Source organism: Panthera pardus, unplaced genomic scaffold (assembly GCF_024362965.1).
Source record: "Panthera pardus isolate Hobbes unplaced genomic scaffold, ASM2436296v1 HiC_scaffold_2, whole genome shotgun sequence".
Lineage (NCBI taxonomy): Eukaryota > Metazoa > Chordata > Mammalia > Carnivora > Felidae > Panthera > Panthera pardus.
In genome coordinates this window covers 13,358,476-13,373,532 of record NW_026526765.1, presented here as the reverse complement: position 1 = coordinate 13,373,532, position 15,057 = coordinate 13,358,476, and the positions used below count along the sequence as shown (strand labels likewise).

At 45.7% G+C, this 15,057-nt stretch overlaps 1 protein-coding gene across 1 annotated transcript; it reads left to right on the top strand.

Annotated features, from left to right (window-relative positions):
- Positions 1-13,026, top strand: ZNF622 (zinc finger protein 622). Its single transcript, XM_019450764.2, has 6 exons — positions 1-756; positions 1,489-1,749; positions 1,980-2,142; positions 4,887-4,999; positions 11,143-11,286; positions 12,744-13,026. The coding sequence occupies exons 1-6, from the start codon at positions 132-134 to the stop codon at positions 12,875-12,877; spliced, it is 1,440 nt and encodes a 479-aa protein (XP_019306309.1). The 5' UTR covers positions 1-131; the 3' UTR covers positions 12,878-13,026.
- The last annotated feature ends 2,031 nt before the right edge of the window (positions 13,027-15,057 follow it).

The following is a 15,057-nucleotide window of genomic DNA, read 5'->3' as shown; positions in this document are numbered from 1 at the left end:
CGAGGCTGGAAGCCAGCGGGCGCCCTAGTTTCTTGTGAGCTCAGAGGCGAGTAGAGGTTTGAGCGTCTGGTGGCGTTCAAGCTGTCGTCGCTAGACTTCTGCCTTGGTCGCCTCTAATCTCGGTCCTGGAGATGGCGACGTACACCTGCATTACCTGCCGGGTGGCGTTCGACGACGCGGAGGTGCAACGGGCCCACTACAAGACGGACTGGCACCGCTACAACCTGAAGCGCAAAGTGGCCGACATGGCCCCGGTCACCGCCGAGGGTTTCCAGGAGCGGGTGCGGGCGCAGCGGGCCGTGGCGGAGCAGGAGAGCAAGGGCACGGCCACCTACTGCACCGTCTGCAGTAAGAAGTTTGCCTCTTTCAACGCCTACGAGAACCACCTCAAGTCCCGGCGGCACGTGGAGCTGGAGAAGAAGGCCGTGCGGGCCGTGAACCGCAAAGTGGAGATGATGAACGAAAAGAACCTGGAGAAAGGCCTGGGCGTGGACAGCGTGGACAAGGATGCCATGAACGCGGCCATCCAGCAGGCCATCAAGGCTCAGCCGTCCATGTCTCCCAAGAAGGCCCCCGCAGCGCCGGAGGAGGAGCCCAGGAGTCCCGTGGCGGTGGCTGATGGAGGACGTGCGCCTCACGACCGGGACCCGGCCGAGAAACCTCCCCGGCTGCAGTGGTTTGAACAGCAGGCCAAGAAGTTGGCAAAGCAGCAGGAGGAGGAGGAGAGTGAGGAGGAGGAGGACCTCGACGAAGAAGGTGGTGGCTCTGTTGCGGGGGCGGGGAGGAGGTGAAACTGACGAGTGAGGGTGGTTTCGATCCTTTCCCGAGTGACTTGTCGGAGCATCAGGCCCGCAGGGAATTTTGTCTGTTTCGTTAACTGGGGTAGATTCAGGGCCTGGAAGCTTATCGGGGGCGTTATTTAATAAATAGCTACTTAATAAATAGTAGAATGAATGGATGACTTCCGTTTTGAAGGAGAAGGCATCGAACACACGCATGGGGTGGGTGGGGGGGCGTGTTACCGCGCACACCAACTGCGGCAGGGTGTGTGATTCTGCTCGGTTTCTGGTTATGATGGCTTCGCACTTAATTCAGTTAAGACAGCAAAGTGAGGGGTTCAAACTGCGGGGGTTAACCTGAAATGTGGAGCTGGAGCCTCCCCGGTTTCACGAGCTGTTTATTCCTTCCTGCCCTCGTGGCACGTCCTGTTACTACTGATTGTGTAGGTAGAGGCCTGGGAAGGAAGTACAAGGAGACCCCTGTATGCTGAAAAAGAAAGCTTAAGGAACGTTTTAGCGCCACAGGTTTGTCCGTGTAACTTCAGCTAACGTCGAGATCGCGAAAGAGGGTTTGTCCTGCAAGTGGCATTCTCCGGGCCCAAACGGAAGGCTGCTCTGCCTCGTGCTTGGGAGTCTCTGTGGTTTCTTCGCCGGCAGTTACCCACCACCTTGTTAAACTAACTTTGTTTTTCAACTCTCTGGCTTGAAGATTGGGAAGATATCGATTCTGATGAGGAGTCGGAATGTGAGGATGCTGAACCAATGGACGAGTCGCAGGAGCCGGATGCGGAGGAGGGGGAGGCTGGGGGAGGCCCCCTCAGCGGTGCTATCCCCATAACGGACTGCTTATTTTGCCCCCATCATTCAAGCTCCCTCATGAAGAATGTGGCTCATATGACCAAAGTCCACAGCTTCTTTATCCCCGACATAGAATATCTTTCTGATCTTAAGGGACTGATTAAATACTTGGGTAAGTACAGTAGTTTTCCTTTTAATGAGCAAATGCCACGTTATTGGGGGGTCAAGTTTCAGGAGAACATTTCGTTTTTTGTTTCTCGTCGATGTTTGATTTGGTTATCTGCTTATTGTGTAAAGATCAAAAATTTGATGCATGTGTTTTGAATCGCGGAGATGCATTGTGAGCTTTGAGCTGGCCGCAGAAAGCTACCCTTGTGTTTTGTCCTCCACTTATTTTTCCAGGAGAGAAAGTTGGCATTGGGAAGATTTGCTTGTGGTGCAATGAGAAAGGGAGATCCTTCTACTCCACGGAAGCTGTGCAGGCACACATGAATGACAAAAGCCACTGTAAACTCTTCACGGACGGTGATGCTGCTTTGGAATTTGCAGACTTCTATGATTTTAGGTAAGTCTGTCGTGTGCAATGTGAAGCCAGGTGGGGTCATCACACTTGAACCTAACGGATAGCGGTGCGCCTGTGCCTGATGCATGTGCCGTATATGCATTACGGCTCTTTTAACACTTCCGTGTGGGGGACCGTTCCGTGTCATTTTGTCGATAAGAAACTAAGAGTTGAGCCCACACATCTAATAAAAGAGATCTGATAAAGAGAAGATCTCGGGTCCAAACTGCAGTTTGTCCGACTTGACAATTTCTTTTTCTTTATCGGTGGTTTAAATGATCGGGAGGTCACTTTTGCCGGCCCCCTTGTGGACAGAGGGACTGAAGTGAGATTTCATGTTTTGGTTTCCCTGAGAGTCCTTGAATCACAGGCTGTCTCCTGAGGGAATTGAGTTGGTTGCTGCACTAGGCCAGTCCCAGGCATTCGATGGTGAGATTATCCCATAGGTGGCTCACCCTTAACTAGAAAGTCGGATAATTCACGCATGGTGCCAGGAATCTGTGGCAGGCACTTTTGAACAGCTGATAGTGTCATGATACTTAGGACCTAGCACAGGTGTGCTACACAAGCAGATGTGTGTAATTACCGTGCCAAATATCCACCGTCTCCAGATACACGTGTTCAGAAAAGTCCTAGCCTTTTAAATTATCCTTTTGCATTTTCCTCCTGATTTCTCACTCTTGTCATCGAGGAGAAGTTTTTCATTCAGCCGTGTCGGTGGCTATGTAGTGGTATCCCACTGTGGTTTTAATTTTCGTTTCCCTGATGTTACCTAATGTAGTTGACAACCTTTTTGTATTAATTGGTCACTTGGATATCTCTTGTGAAGTGTCTGATCAAGTCTTTTGTCTGCTTCTTTATTGGGATTGGGTGATCTGTCTTATTACTAACATTTTAATGTGTAATTCTCCAATTTATTTTCTGTGTGTATTTGAGAACATGTCTACGAACATACAGAATCTTCTGGAATTGCACTGTCCAATAATGGTAATTACTAGGCGCATTCATAGGACTGTTTAAGTTAATTAAAAATCAAGTTAAAAACGTAAAAATTCGGTTGTTTAGTTGCACTACCTACATTTCAAAACCCAGTGCCTAAAAGCACATGTGACCAGTAGCTACTTTATTGGACACACAGGCACAGAAAGTTTCTGTGGTCACAGAATCTTTTCAGACGGCACTCTCCTAGAAGTTGTCTTAGAATGGCTAAATTCAGGAGAGCAACATCTCTAGCACTACCTTCTCCTCCCTCCTACGGAGAAACAAATAGGTGAAAGAATTCAGTTGGAGGCCATTTGCTCAGTCATTTGTGTTTTTTTTTTTTTTTTTATAAAGAAAATTTTATATTTACAGCGAATTTGAGCAGAAGGTGCAGAGATTTCCCATATAACCCTTGCCCCCGACACATACATAGCCTCCCTCGTTGTGGACATCCCACACTAGTGGTACATTCCTGAGTGATGACCTTACAGTCGTATCTCATCATTGCCAAGTCCGTAGTTTACGCTAGGGTTCACTCTTGGTGTCGTACATCTTCTGTTTGGACAAATGTATAATGACCCGTGTCTGCCGTTATTGTATCATACAGAGTAGTTTCACTGCCCTGAAGATCCTGTGGGTTCCCCCTGTTCTTCCCTCCTTGTCTCTTCAGACTGGCTTCTTTCACTTAGTAACGTGCATTTAAGTTTTCTCCATTTCTTTTCATGGCTTGATAGTTCATTTCTTTTTAGTACTGAATACGGTTCTGTTTTCTGGATGTACCACAAGTGTATTTATCCACCCAGCTCCTGAAGGGTGCTTTTGTTGCTCCCACGTTGGGGCAGTTATGAATAAAGCTTCTATAACCATCAGTGTGCAGGTTTTGTGTTGTTGACATGGTTTCAGCTCCCTTGGAGAAATACAGAATAGCACGATTGTGGATCCTGCGGGAAGAGTATGTTTGGCTTTGCAAGAAACCCCCAAGCTGTCTCGGAAAACGGCTGCACCATTTTGTGTTCCCGCGAGCGATGAGTGAGGATGCCCATTGCTTCCCATTCTTGCCGGCATTTGATGTTGTCAGTGTTCTGGATTTTGGCTGTTTTAATAAGCGTGTGTAGTGTTATCTCTTTTTATTTTGCATTTCCCTCATGACCTGATGTGGAGCGCCTTTTTACATGCTTATTTGCAGCCTGTATATCTTAGTGAGGTGCCCGGTGAGGTCCCTGCCCCATTTCCAAGTCTGGTTTATATTCTTATCACTCAGTTTTAAGAGTTCTTTACATGTTTTGAATAACGGTCCTTTATCAGATGTGTCTTCTGCCAACATTTTCTCCCGGTCTGTGGCTTGTATTGTAATTCTCTTGACACTGTCTTTCCCAGAGAAGTTTTTCATTTTAGTGAAGTCCATCTTACCAGTTATTCCTTTCGTGAATCGTGCCTTCCGTGGGGCACATAAAAAGTCCTCACCGAACCCTAAGTCATCTAGATTGTCTCCCATGTTATATTGCAGTCATTCTTATAGTTTTGTGTTTTACGCTTAGGTCTGTGATCCATCTTGAGTTTATGGGTCACTTGCACACTCTGTCTTACAGAGGATGCGACCAAGTTGGCTTTCCTCCTAAACGTTTCAGCTTGCCGGGCCTGCAGCGGTTGGTTCCCTGCGCTTAGGTGGCCAGTGGGTTTGCCAGTTTGCAAACACGATTTGTCTTTTAGTCAAATTTGAGGTATTAGTCTTCTTATTAATGCCATTATTAATGCCGCTGTTACAGGAGTAGCTACCCAGATTACACGGAAGGGGGGCAGCCTGATGGGACTGAGGACTTACCCTCCGAAAAGACATTAGAATATGATGATGAAACCATGGAGCTGATTCTGCCTTCTGGTGAGTATGTTTGGCAAAGATGGCATAACACGGGTGAGGTGATTAGAGAGGCATGTTCCCATCAGCTCTCTTCCGTCCTGGGGGGAGTCGTTGCAGTTTTATGTTCGCAGGTACATAGTAATGAAGGTCTCCACTTAGCTCTGTGTTGGCTGTTTTGTTTAAGTTAGATCAGTGCTTTTGCTCACTTCTGTTATGATTTTGAATGCTTTCATCAGTCATCTCCTTTCAGGTACATAGACATTTTCTCTTTGGTTCTTTCTTGTTATTATTGCCTCATTTAGGTTTCTCTTGTTAATGTTGGCCGTACTCTTATTCTTTGAACTGATTCCTGTTTCCTCACGTTGCTCAGACTTGCAGGTAGTCTGGCACGGGTGTATCGGGCTGACAGCGCCTGGCCCAGTTGCCTGTTTATTTTCTAATTGTGGCAGGGAGGCTCGGAGTTTGAGTTCTGCCTTCTACTTTAGGGAACAGGATTTGACTGATATGGTGGGGATTTATCCCAGGTGGGGATTTATCCCAGGTATGAAAAGGTGGGGGGAGAAAAAGCCATGAATATGAGAAGCATCTGCTGTTGTTTACAATATTACGATTAGCTGATAAGAACGGGAGAAGCTACAGAAGACCTGTGGGAAGGAAAGGGAATGGAACAGAAGAGCTGACAAGATCCTAATAATACGTGGTATTTACTGAGCACTTAGCATGGTAGGTGGATACATTATTTTATCTTTAGGAGCCAGTGAGTTGGATTCTGTTATCCTTATTCGACCTGTGAGCCAGCCGAAGCTTAGATAGCTTGAGTAACTGACCCAAGATCATAGACCAGTCAGCGAAGCCTTCTCCACTCCCCCCACCCTGCCTTGGGAGATTTGCAGTGATGCTGCGTAGGAGCAGCTATCCTGCTCATGGACACGACTGGGGGGAAGAAGCCATCTTATGTTACTGCTTTTCACAAGGAGTATCACTGCTTAGGTACAGACAGCCCTCTTTAATTCAGAATAATAACCTTTTAAGGCTAAGGACAGCTTTAGAGTATGACAGTAGAAGAAAAGGGCATGCGGAGCCTGTCTTGAAGATATAGGTCTCCTTACAGTGATGATAAAGGTGTGGAATGCACAGTGTCGTGGCCTGTGCAATAAACAGTAGCAAAACCAGCCTAGATATATCACAGAGAACCTCTTCTAGTCTTCCTCTGGTGAAAATGCCAGTACATTACATCAGAAATGAGCTTTCTAACTTCATTTCTAAGACTATGACCATCTTTTTTCGCTCCTTATTTCATTAGCATCCACTTCCTTGACTGTAGAGTGAGATTACAACACTCTTTGAGTGAGTTGAATAAGGCGATCCCTTGTCAAGCAATGTCTGGCACGTCACTATGAATGGTGGCTTCGGTTTGCATCAACTGTAGCCTGGTACCTACCAAAATATGCACAACAATGAGCGTAGCCTATTTAAGAAATAGAGTCTATTTGAGAGAAATTTTCATCTAAACCTAGAATTTTGAAACTTAACTAGGGATTCTTTTTTTATTTTTTAATCTAGAAAACACATTTTCCTAGGATGATTGCGTTTTCCAAGATTAACCAAAGCCAAAAATAGGCATCATCTTAGGATACTCTCTTTGGTCGTCTCCCACACTGGAGCGATTACGAAGTACAATTCCTAAACAACTCTTTCATATTTTTCTTTTTTGTTTCCTATTTAACATTTGTCTATGTCACCATTACCGCTTCCTAAATGGCCATCTGCAATCTGATTTCTGTTCAGTCACTTAGCACATTCTTCTTAAGACAACCAGTCTGTTTTCTTTTTCCCTCTGGAATTCTTCCAGGGGGAGCCATTGTTTTTCAGGTAAGTTAGGTTCTTTAGCTGCTGCCCTTTCCCCCCGGCTCCGGGTATCTATTCCTTTACCTACCCACTTGCAGTTTCCCTCCTCTGAGTCTTTGCATGGGTGATACCTCTGACTTACTGCTACTTGTCCTTTAAGACTCGGGTCCACCCCTCCATAAGCCCTTTTGAACTCAGCTCCTGCCCTGAGTACGGAGAGTCTCCTCTGCTCCTGGGGCACTTGCCAATCTGTTGTAACATTTCTCTCACTGCTTTGTAAGTGCTGGCTTGCTTGCCTGCCTTCCCCCATTACTTTTGAAAAAAAGATTGCTGCTTCCATCTCACCACAGGGTCTCAGGCACACATGAGCCAGATGATGTTTCTTGACTCAGTGGCTGAGAGGTTGGAGGCGACTTTAAAAGGAAAGCAAGGTTGATTCCCTTGGGCCTGCCACAGTGTAGGAGAAGCAGGGCAGAGGGAGCCGTTGTGGGCTAAGAGGGGGCCCCGGTGGCTTGGAATCATTGGTCTGCAGGACCGTGCAGCGGGTTGCTTTGTCTCTACATCATCGTGCAGTCCAAGGAGAAAGTGAGAGCATAGGCACGGGAGGGGCAGAGAGAGGGACAGAGGATCCTAAGCAGGCTCTGCTGACAGCAGAGAGCCCAACGCGGGGCTTGAACTCATGAACCACAAGATCATGACCTGAGCTGAAGTCAAGTCGGATGTTGAACTGACTGAGCCGCCCAGGTGTCTCAAAGAAGGAAGTGGCGTGAGATTAATTTGAAGGTCCAACTTCCCTGGTTTTTAGAGCCAGGGTTTCCTTGCTCAGTGCTACTGGTCTACCTACTGAGTCACATTATTTTAGAGTACTGGATAATAAACCCCAGGACAACTTTTTTATATCAGACTTGGAAGTAGTAAATTACAGTAACTGGTTTGGTGTTAGTGTGAAATACTGTACTTTTAGACACACTCAGGAAAGACCTAACCCAACAGCCACATAACCTTACCCCACAGGTTCTTAACCAGGCCGTACACATTTTTTTTCTGTGAGTGTGTACTCTCCTGGGTGAAGGCTGTGTAGAGTCTTAGAGTCACCTGTGTGGCCATGAATGCCTTTTTAAATTGAACAGCTAAGTACAGTTTTTCAGGGTAAAGGCTGTAGGTTTTTATTCCTTTATTTCCTTCCTTCCTTCCTTCCTTCCTTCCTTCCTTCCTTCCTTCCTTCCTTCCATTCTTCCATTCTTCCATTCTTCCATTCTTCCATTCAAAAGCATGTGGGAGCAGACAGGAGAGGAAGAGGGAGAGAATCCCAAGCAGGCTCCACCCACAGTGCGGAGTCTGACGTGGGGCACAGTGCAGGGCTTGATCTCAAAGCTGTGAAATCAAAGTCAGACACTTAACCTATTGAGCCACCCAGGTGCCCGAAGGCTATGGTTTTTAAAAGCACTTGTGACCCGGAGAGGATTAAGAGCCACTAATAAAAATATCTAAATATATGTGACTCTGTACCTTCATGGATCTTCCTTAGTGGCTGATTGCTAAGACCTTATTATGGAATTTGCTTAAATAATAGCAAAACATAGCTTTCTTAGTGAATCAGAAACTGCTAGTATTCTTCTGAAATTTCTTCCAGCTATACTGATATCTTGCTTTTCGTGTCACCCATACTTCCATCATCTTATATTAAAAATTAGTCCTCCTTCAGTTGATCCTCATTACAGTGAGACACGATGGTTTATATTCCATTGGTTTGCCCTCCTGTCTTAGTACTGGTTTGGGAGGTTATGTAATGAGCCAAGGGAATGGGAGGTCTCTGAATAAGCACTGTAAACATGTAGCAGTATTACAGCAGTATATTCAATCACCTGTTTATGTCTTTGAGCAAATTTAGCTTTCAGAAACCTTTTCAGTTATGCTCGGCTACTTCACTGTTAGCATAAGATGTTAGCATGAAGCTAAGTCGGGAAGGATTCTAGTGTGGAGAGCTTGGTGATACTTCATCAACCACGCTCGGTAGAGTCTGCTTTGAACTGGTTTCAAAAGCAGTAGTTGTGATGTCTTCAGTCTAGTTATTTCAGATCAAGGAGATGATCCCAGAGCCAGTGACAAAGAGCATCCGGTAGAGGGCACTGTGAGCATTTACTGCGAAGGCGGTGGTCTGGCTCTGTTCCTTGAGTTTGCTTTAGTGTTCTTCAGCTCCCGTGGAGTAAGTTGGTGTCAAAGACACATCCAGTTAGCCGCTGAGTAGCCAGATGAAACTGTTGGTGGATCCACGGGAATACATAATGAATCTTAGGAAAATTACCATTGGAGATATTTTCTTTTCCACTGTCTAACGTCTTCAGTTGTAGGATTGGACAGTTTTATAAGTGGTTATTGCTACGATGAAAGGTAGATGGACAGATTGTGGCTTTACCATAACTAAGACGGAACCCATCTGTTATTTACTGGGCAGTCACACTGTGTTCTAAAAATACTTTTCCTTGATAGGGCCTTCAAGTCGAGCTGCTCTTGGCACATTCTTGGGGCTTAATGTCAGGTACTCACTGTCGTTGACACAGGGCAGGCGTAGCTCTAATCTGTGTGTTTTCAGTTCCCCCGCTGGCCGTCAGAAACCTTGGTATTGAGTTATGAAACCTTTTCAAGGATGTTCTTCAATAATACATATTCGTCCAAATGCTGCTTATGACTATAAATACGTCGGTTGATTTTGTACTAATGACCGGCACTGTCACGTGATGATTTTGAGCATTGCAGACCTGGAGCATCCTGACCTGTTCTTATAAGTAGAAAGTTATAGTAATAGGCTTTCCTGCCATAGCAGCCTTCGTTTAAGCTTGAGTCTTTATTCATTGGCTGCATCTTATTTCTTGTGGTTTAGGAGCTTTGTTAACTCTGAGGCCGCCAGAAGAGCCAGGTTCAAGGAAACATGTGTTCATCCATACTGGTAACCAAAAACCAAGCCATCTTTGAATTGAAAGGTTTCTTTGCATTTCTTTCTCTTACCACAAAACAGTCATGACAGTAACTACTTTTCCATATCTGTGTAGCAAGCAAACTGTTTTCCAGGTAGCTTGCCCTACGGGTAGGGACTTCGAATAACCGGACCGAATTTTTCATGTAAATGAACGGTCTGGATCAATGTAAAACTTTCCTAGCAGCTGTACACGTGGTTCTCCTGAGCCATATTTCCTCTGTTCATTTTCAGTGGAAATAGCTGTTTCATGCCTTGTATATATGCTCTTGTCGAATTTCTACATGTATACATCTGTCTGGGAAGGCGCCTGATTAATATTCTTGTGAGGGAATTGTATTTAGTGTTGTATTTAGCAAGCTCTCAGGTAAGGCTGACACGACTGTCCCAGGATCACCCTTTGAGAGCCACTGCGCTGACGGAGCCTGGAGTTAGCCCTCACTGAAGCCCGTCCCCTTCCGTTTCACTTGCTGTGAGCCTAAGGGTCAGCACACTTTTCCTATAAAAAGCTCCATCGTCCATAGTCATTCACCTCTGAAAGCGTGATTGACTTGCATAGTTTTACCAGATCCTTCTGGATAAGCCCAACCTGGAGAGGGAATTCAGCTGACTCATCCTTTAAAATTCTAGCTCACCAGGTGAATTCCATCATTTAGAAAATAACAGGGCAGGGTTTCTCAATGTAGCGACCTTTTAGGCCAAGTAAATCTTTGCCGTGGAGGACTGCCCTGTGCATTGTAGGATGTCCGCTAATATCCTTGACCTCTATCCAGTAGATGCTAGTAGTCCCCCTCCAGCTATAACAACCAAAAATGTCTCTAGTCACTGCCAAATGTCCCTGGAGGTAGAATCATCTTTGAGAACCACCACCGTGGAGAATTTAAGCAAAAGAAAGGTGGATTGATTCTTGTTCTAGACCTAGACCGTGGCTTTTAAACTTAAACATCATTATTGTGTACTTTATATTAAAAAACAAAAAACAAGTTAAAGCCCCTTACCTCTTTCCTAGGGCCCTATTGTCCATATCAGTAAGAGTTGCCATGTGAATTTCTGGAGAGGCATATCGTATATAAGTACAGGATGCTGAGATTTCACGTGACAGTGACTTGCCATTCTCTTTTTTTTAAAAATCCCTCTAGTTTTTTATTTTCTGTCTTTACTTCATTTTTTAATATGCTACTTCATCTTTCTTTAGCAGATAGAGCACTTTTTCTTCTGGCTTCTCCATTTTCCAGCTAGATACCCTTAGAAGTCTGATTTGGAAAGTCCTTGCTCTGTAGCTCTACTTTGCAAAACTATCTAATTCAGCATTTTAATATTTTTTTTTTTTTTTGAAAAACAGGTGCCAGAGTGGGTCATCGCTCCTTGATGAGATACTATAAACAGCGATTTGGCTTGTCAAGAACCGTGGCTGTTGCTAAGAATCAGAAAGCCGTGGGCCGGATACTCCAGCAGTACAGAGCCCTGGGCTGGACCGGCAGCACAGGTGTGTTGATACCACCGTGGACCAGCCCGGGAACTCGGATCACAAGAACGGGCTTGGGTGAAGTCCTTCCCATTTATGTTGTCCTTGTGGATCCTCTCTAGAGGAAACTTAACTTCTTGGCTCAGGGGGCTTCCATTAGTACTTGATATGTTTATGGCAAGAAGCCCAAAGCTCCATTCGTTAAAAACTTCATATTCCTGGCACAGTAACTTTCCAAAAGAGAATACAGATAATAGTTATAGACATGAGTACTTAGTAATGAGCAAAGATTGAAATTATCCTGGAGGTTATACAAAGGAATTAACTAGTATCCTTGAGGGCAAATTGCTTAAGCCATGGATTCAAACATGACTTACCTGATATACTTAGAGGTTCTTAAATGATGAGCAGGAGTAATTTAAGTAACTGAAGCCTCTTTTGCCTCATTTATAAAACTGAGATGATCATAAGGGGACCCACCTGGTAGCATCGTGTGGGTTGACTGTCATAACGCGTGTATGATGTAGTATGTGGACGTCATAAAGGCTGGCAGTCACTCCTTTTTGCAGTTTTCCCATAGAAAAGGTAACAAGAGCGGAATAAAGCAGGCCACCGGAATTGTTAAGCTTTGAAACCTCATCGGTATGAAATTCTGTAAATCTGTTCTGATGTGTCTGCTAACATGGAGTCCCATCCTTAGGTCTGCAGGGAGAACACGGGTCCACTAAAGGACTGTGGAGAGGACAAAGGAGAGCTCCCTTGGGAGGGCGTGGAAGCCCTGGGCAGATAAAGTCCGTGTTAAATGCCACGGTGTTCATATACGCGTGGTCTCCTTCACTGTGGCTGCCTGTGAGCCGCGAGGCTGCTGAAATCCAACAGACACTGACTGCATCTTATTTTTGTCCGGAACTATTGTCTGCCCCACTTCAGAGTCTCCGTCTTTCTCTAGCACCTTTGGTCAGCGGGATTTACCTGGGGCTTATAGATCCTTCCAGGTGACGAAAACTAGAGAGGCTTATTCCAGAGAAATGGGTACATGTACAGGTTGTTCTGTGCAGTTCTGGGTGCGCATAACCCCTCACGCCCGTTGCACGGAGACCTCAGGTTAGCAGCTCTTCTTTAAATATAAGAACCCAGTTTCACCCAAACTAGCCTTGAGCTTCTCTGTAAAGGTTTTTTTTTTTTTTTTTTTTTTTTTTTTTTTTTTATTAATGTTTATTTATTTTTGAGAGAGAGAGGGAGGAAGAGTGAGCCCTAGCAGAGGAGGGGCAGAGAGAGAGGGAGACACAGAATCTGAAGTATGCTCCAGGCTCCGAGCTGTCAGCACAGAGCCCGACGCGGGGCTCGAACTCAGGAACCATGAGATCTTGACCTGAGCCGCGGTCGGATACTTAACCGACTGAGCCACCCAGGCGCCCCAAGATTGTCTTTTTTTCTGATCACAAATAACCACCCTTTGCCACGTGTCCCTTTTCCAGCCACAGGAGCTGCTCTGATGCGTGAGCGAGACATGCAGTATGTCCAAAGGATGAAGTCAAAGTGGATGCTGAAGACAGGAATGAAGAACAATGCCACCAAGCAGATGCACTTCAGGCCCCAAGTGAGGTTCTGAGTGTCTGCCCAAGGACTGGGTGGTCTGTCCCTTGCACAGGTGTCCTTGCCCGAGGGCCAGGGGAACCGGATTGTGTGACAGCCCCTGTTTGCTGCTACTTCTCCCTGTACTTGATCCGTTCTGACCTGGTAATAAAAGTCAGAATCTCATTGGCGTTTAAATGTCATTTTTGGACAGGGTTCACAGGTTATGTTTTCACAAAGTGAGTGGTGTCTCTGCTGGGCTCTGGGAATTGTCTCACTGCCTCCGCTTTTACCTGACTCTGCCTGTCGGATTCACGTGGGAAACTCGTGGGTGACTCGTCCGCTCCACACTTGGTTTAATTGGCTGCGGGGTAGCTTACCACGTCCTGGCACCGGGACTTCCGTAAGGGCTTGGAAGATCCTGGAGCAGCTAAGTCGAATGTCACTCGTTTGAAAGTGTCGTGGCTTGTGGTGTGGAGGAAGTCGCTTTCATTGTGTCCAGACGAAGTTAGACAGCATGTCATTGGCTGGCTGTAAAGGTTCTTTCTTTCTAAGTGAGAAGACACAGAGAATGACGGTGCTGTGCACTCAGACTCCGTATCCAGGGCTGCCTTTATTTGAGTAGTTAGATGAGGAAGAAAGGAAATGTAAAATGTTTAGATCTTGTTTTAGAGACAAAAACTGACCTCGGGGTTTAATACGAAGAGAGTCTCCGTTTAGGCGGCTCAGGGGAAGGCAGTCGTATATCGGAAATGAAGTGAAACACGAAATTCAAACCCATCGAGCTACCTCGTAACTTGGGAAAAGCGACTTGGGTAAATCTGTAAAATGAGCTGTTTGTTACCTCACAGGTTGTGGTGGGGGGGTGAATAAATCTGCCGAGTCCGTATTCAAGTTCTCCCTTAGCAGGCCTGCTGCACGGAGGCAGGCCGGCGATCTGCTGGAGCCGTGGTCTTCCTGTGGTGAGTTCAGGACGCCAGGAGAATGAGCTTGCCCACCATGTACTCACTGGGCCTCGTCTGCCAGATGCAGGCCTTTTTCTGTAAACTCTGGACGCAGAGTTGAATTCGTTCTACTTCCTCAGTACACAGGTTCGCTGACAGTGGAGGACTCCCTGGTCTTTAATTTTGCTCCCTCATCCTGTTTTCTAACATTCTCGCCCCGGTACCCACTCTCTTGTGTTTGACACATCTTGAAATCGATACCCTAGGCAAGAGAAGTCGTGCTTCACGGGTGGTATGTTTTTAATTTCTACTTGAGCGAATGCACATGCTCCTGGGCTGTAGCTTGTGTCAGTTTTGTTCCTCAGTCCACACTTTGTCACTCAGCATAAGCTGAGATCATTGCTGCTGACGCCCGCTGTCTGCAGCCCCATTGCCACACCAGCCCGGCAAGGTCCGTGTACCTTCTTTGCATCCCTGCCCTTGAACATCGGGGTGTTTTCCCTGTGGGGAGCAGACAGGACAGTATGTTTGCTGACCCATAAAATACTGCCCCCATTTACTTATCTGCTTCCAGGCTTCAAGAGATCCCTTCTTAGCTCTGATTTGGGGTTTGTGGAGCAGCTCTCTCCCACTTCTATCTACATCAGAATTTTATAAAACTCCCACTTCTGTCCACATCATAATTTTATAAAAGACAGTTTATTTGCCTTTGGGAAGGGGGGCAAAGAAAAAATTTAAACATCACCCATACATAGTCATAAAACCTTTTTTCTTGCGATGAGAACTTTTGAGATTACTTTCTTAGCAACTTTAAAATATGCAGTATAGTATTATTAGCTATATTCACCATGCTGCATATCACATCCCATGAGTTATAACTGGAAGTTTATACCTTTGACCCCCTTCACCCATGCATTTCCTTTGACTAACTTCAGAATTCATCCAAATTAACCAAAAAGTAAATCTTTATTAAATTGTTTTTTAATGTTTATTTACTTTTGAGAGAGGGAGAGAGAGAGAGAGAGAGAGAGAGAGAGAGAGAGAGAGATGGCGTGTGAGTGGGGGAGGAGCAGAGAGAGAAGGAGACAGAATCCGAAGCAGGCTCCAGGTTCTGAGCTGTCAGCACAGAGCCCAACTCAGGGCTCGATTCCACAAACCGTGAGATCATGACCTAAGGTGAAATCGGCTGCATAACCGACTGAGCCGCCCAAGTGCCCCAAATCTTTATGAAATCCAAATTTGGATAGATACTTCTCCTCAGTGCCCCTTATCC

Bases quoted from the DNA above. Each gene is read 5' to 3' on its own strand.
- ZNF622 (XM_019450764.2), top strand. From the start codon at position 132: ATGGCGACGTACACCTGCATTACCTGCCGGGTGGCGTTCGACGACGCG. The intron at 2,143-4,886 runs GTAAGTCTGTCG...CCGCTGTTACAG, and splicing joins GCAGACTTCTATGATTTTAG to GAGTAGCTACCCAGATTACA. The intron at 5,000-11,142 runs GTGAGTATGTTT...TTTGAAAAACAG, and splicing joins GGAGCTGATTCTGCCTTCTG to GTGCCAGAGTGGGTCATCGC.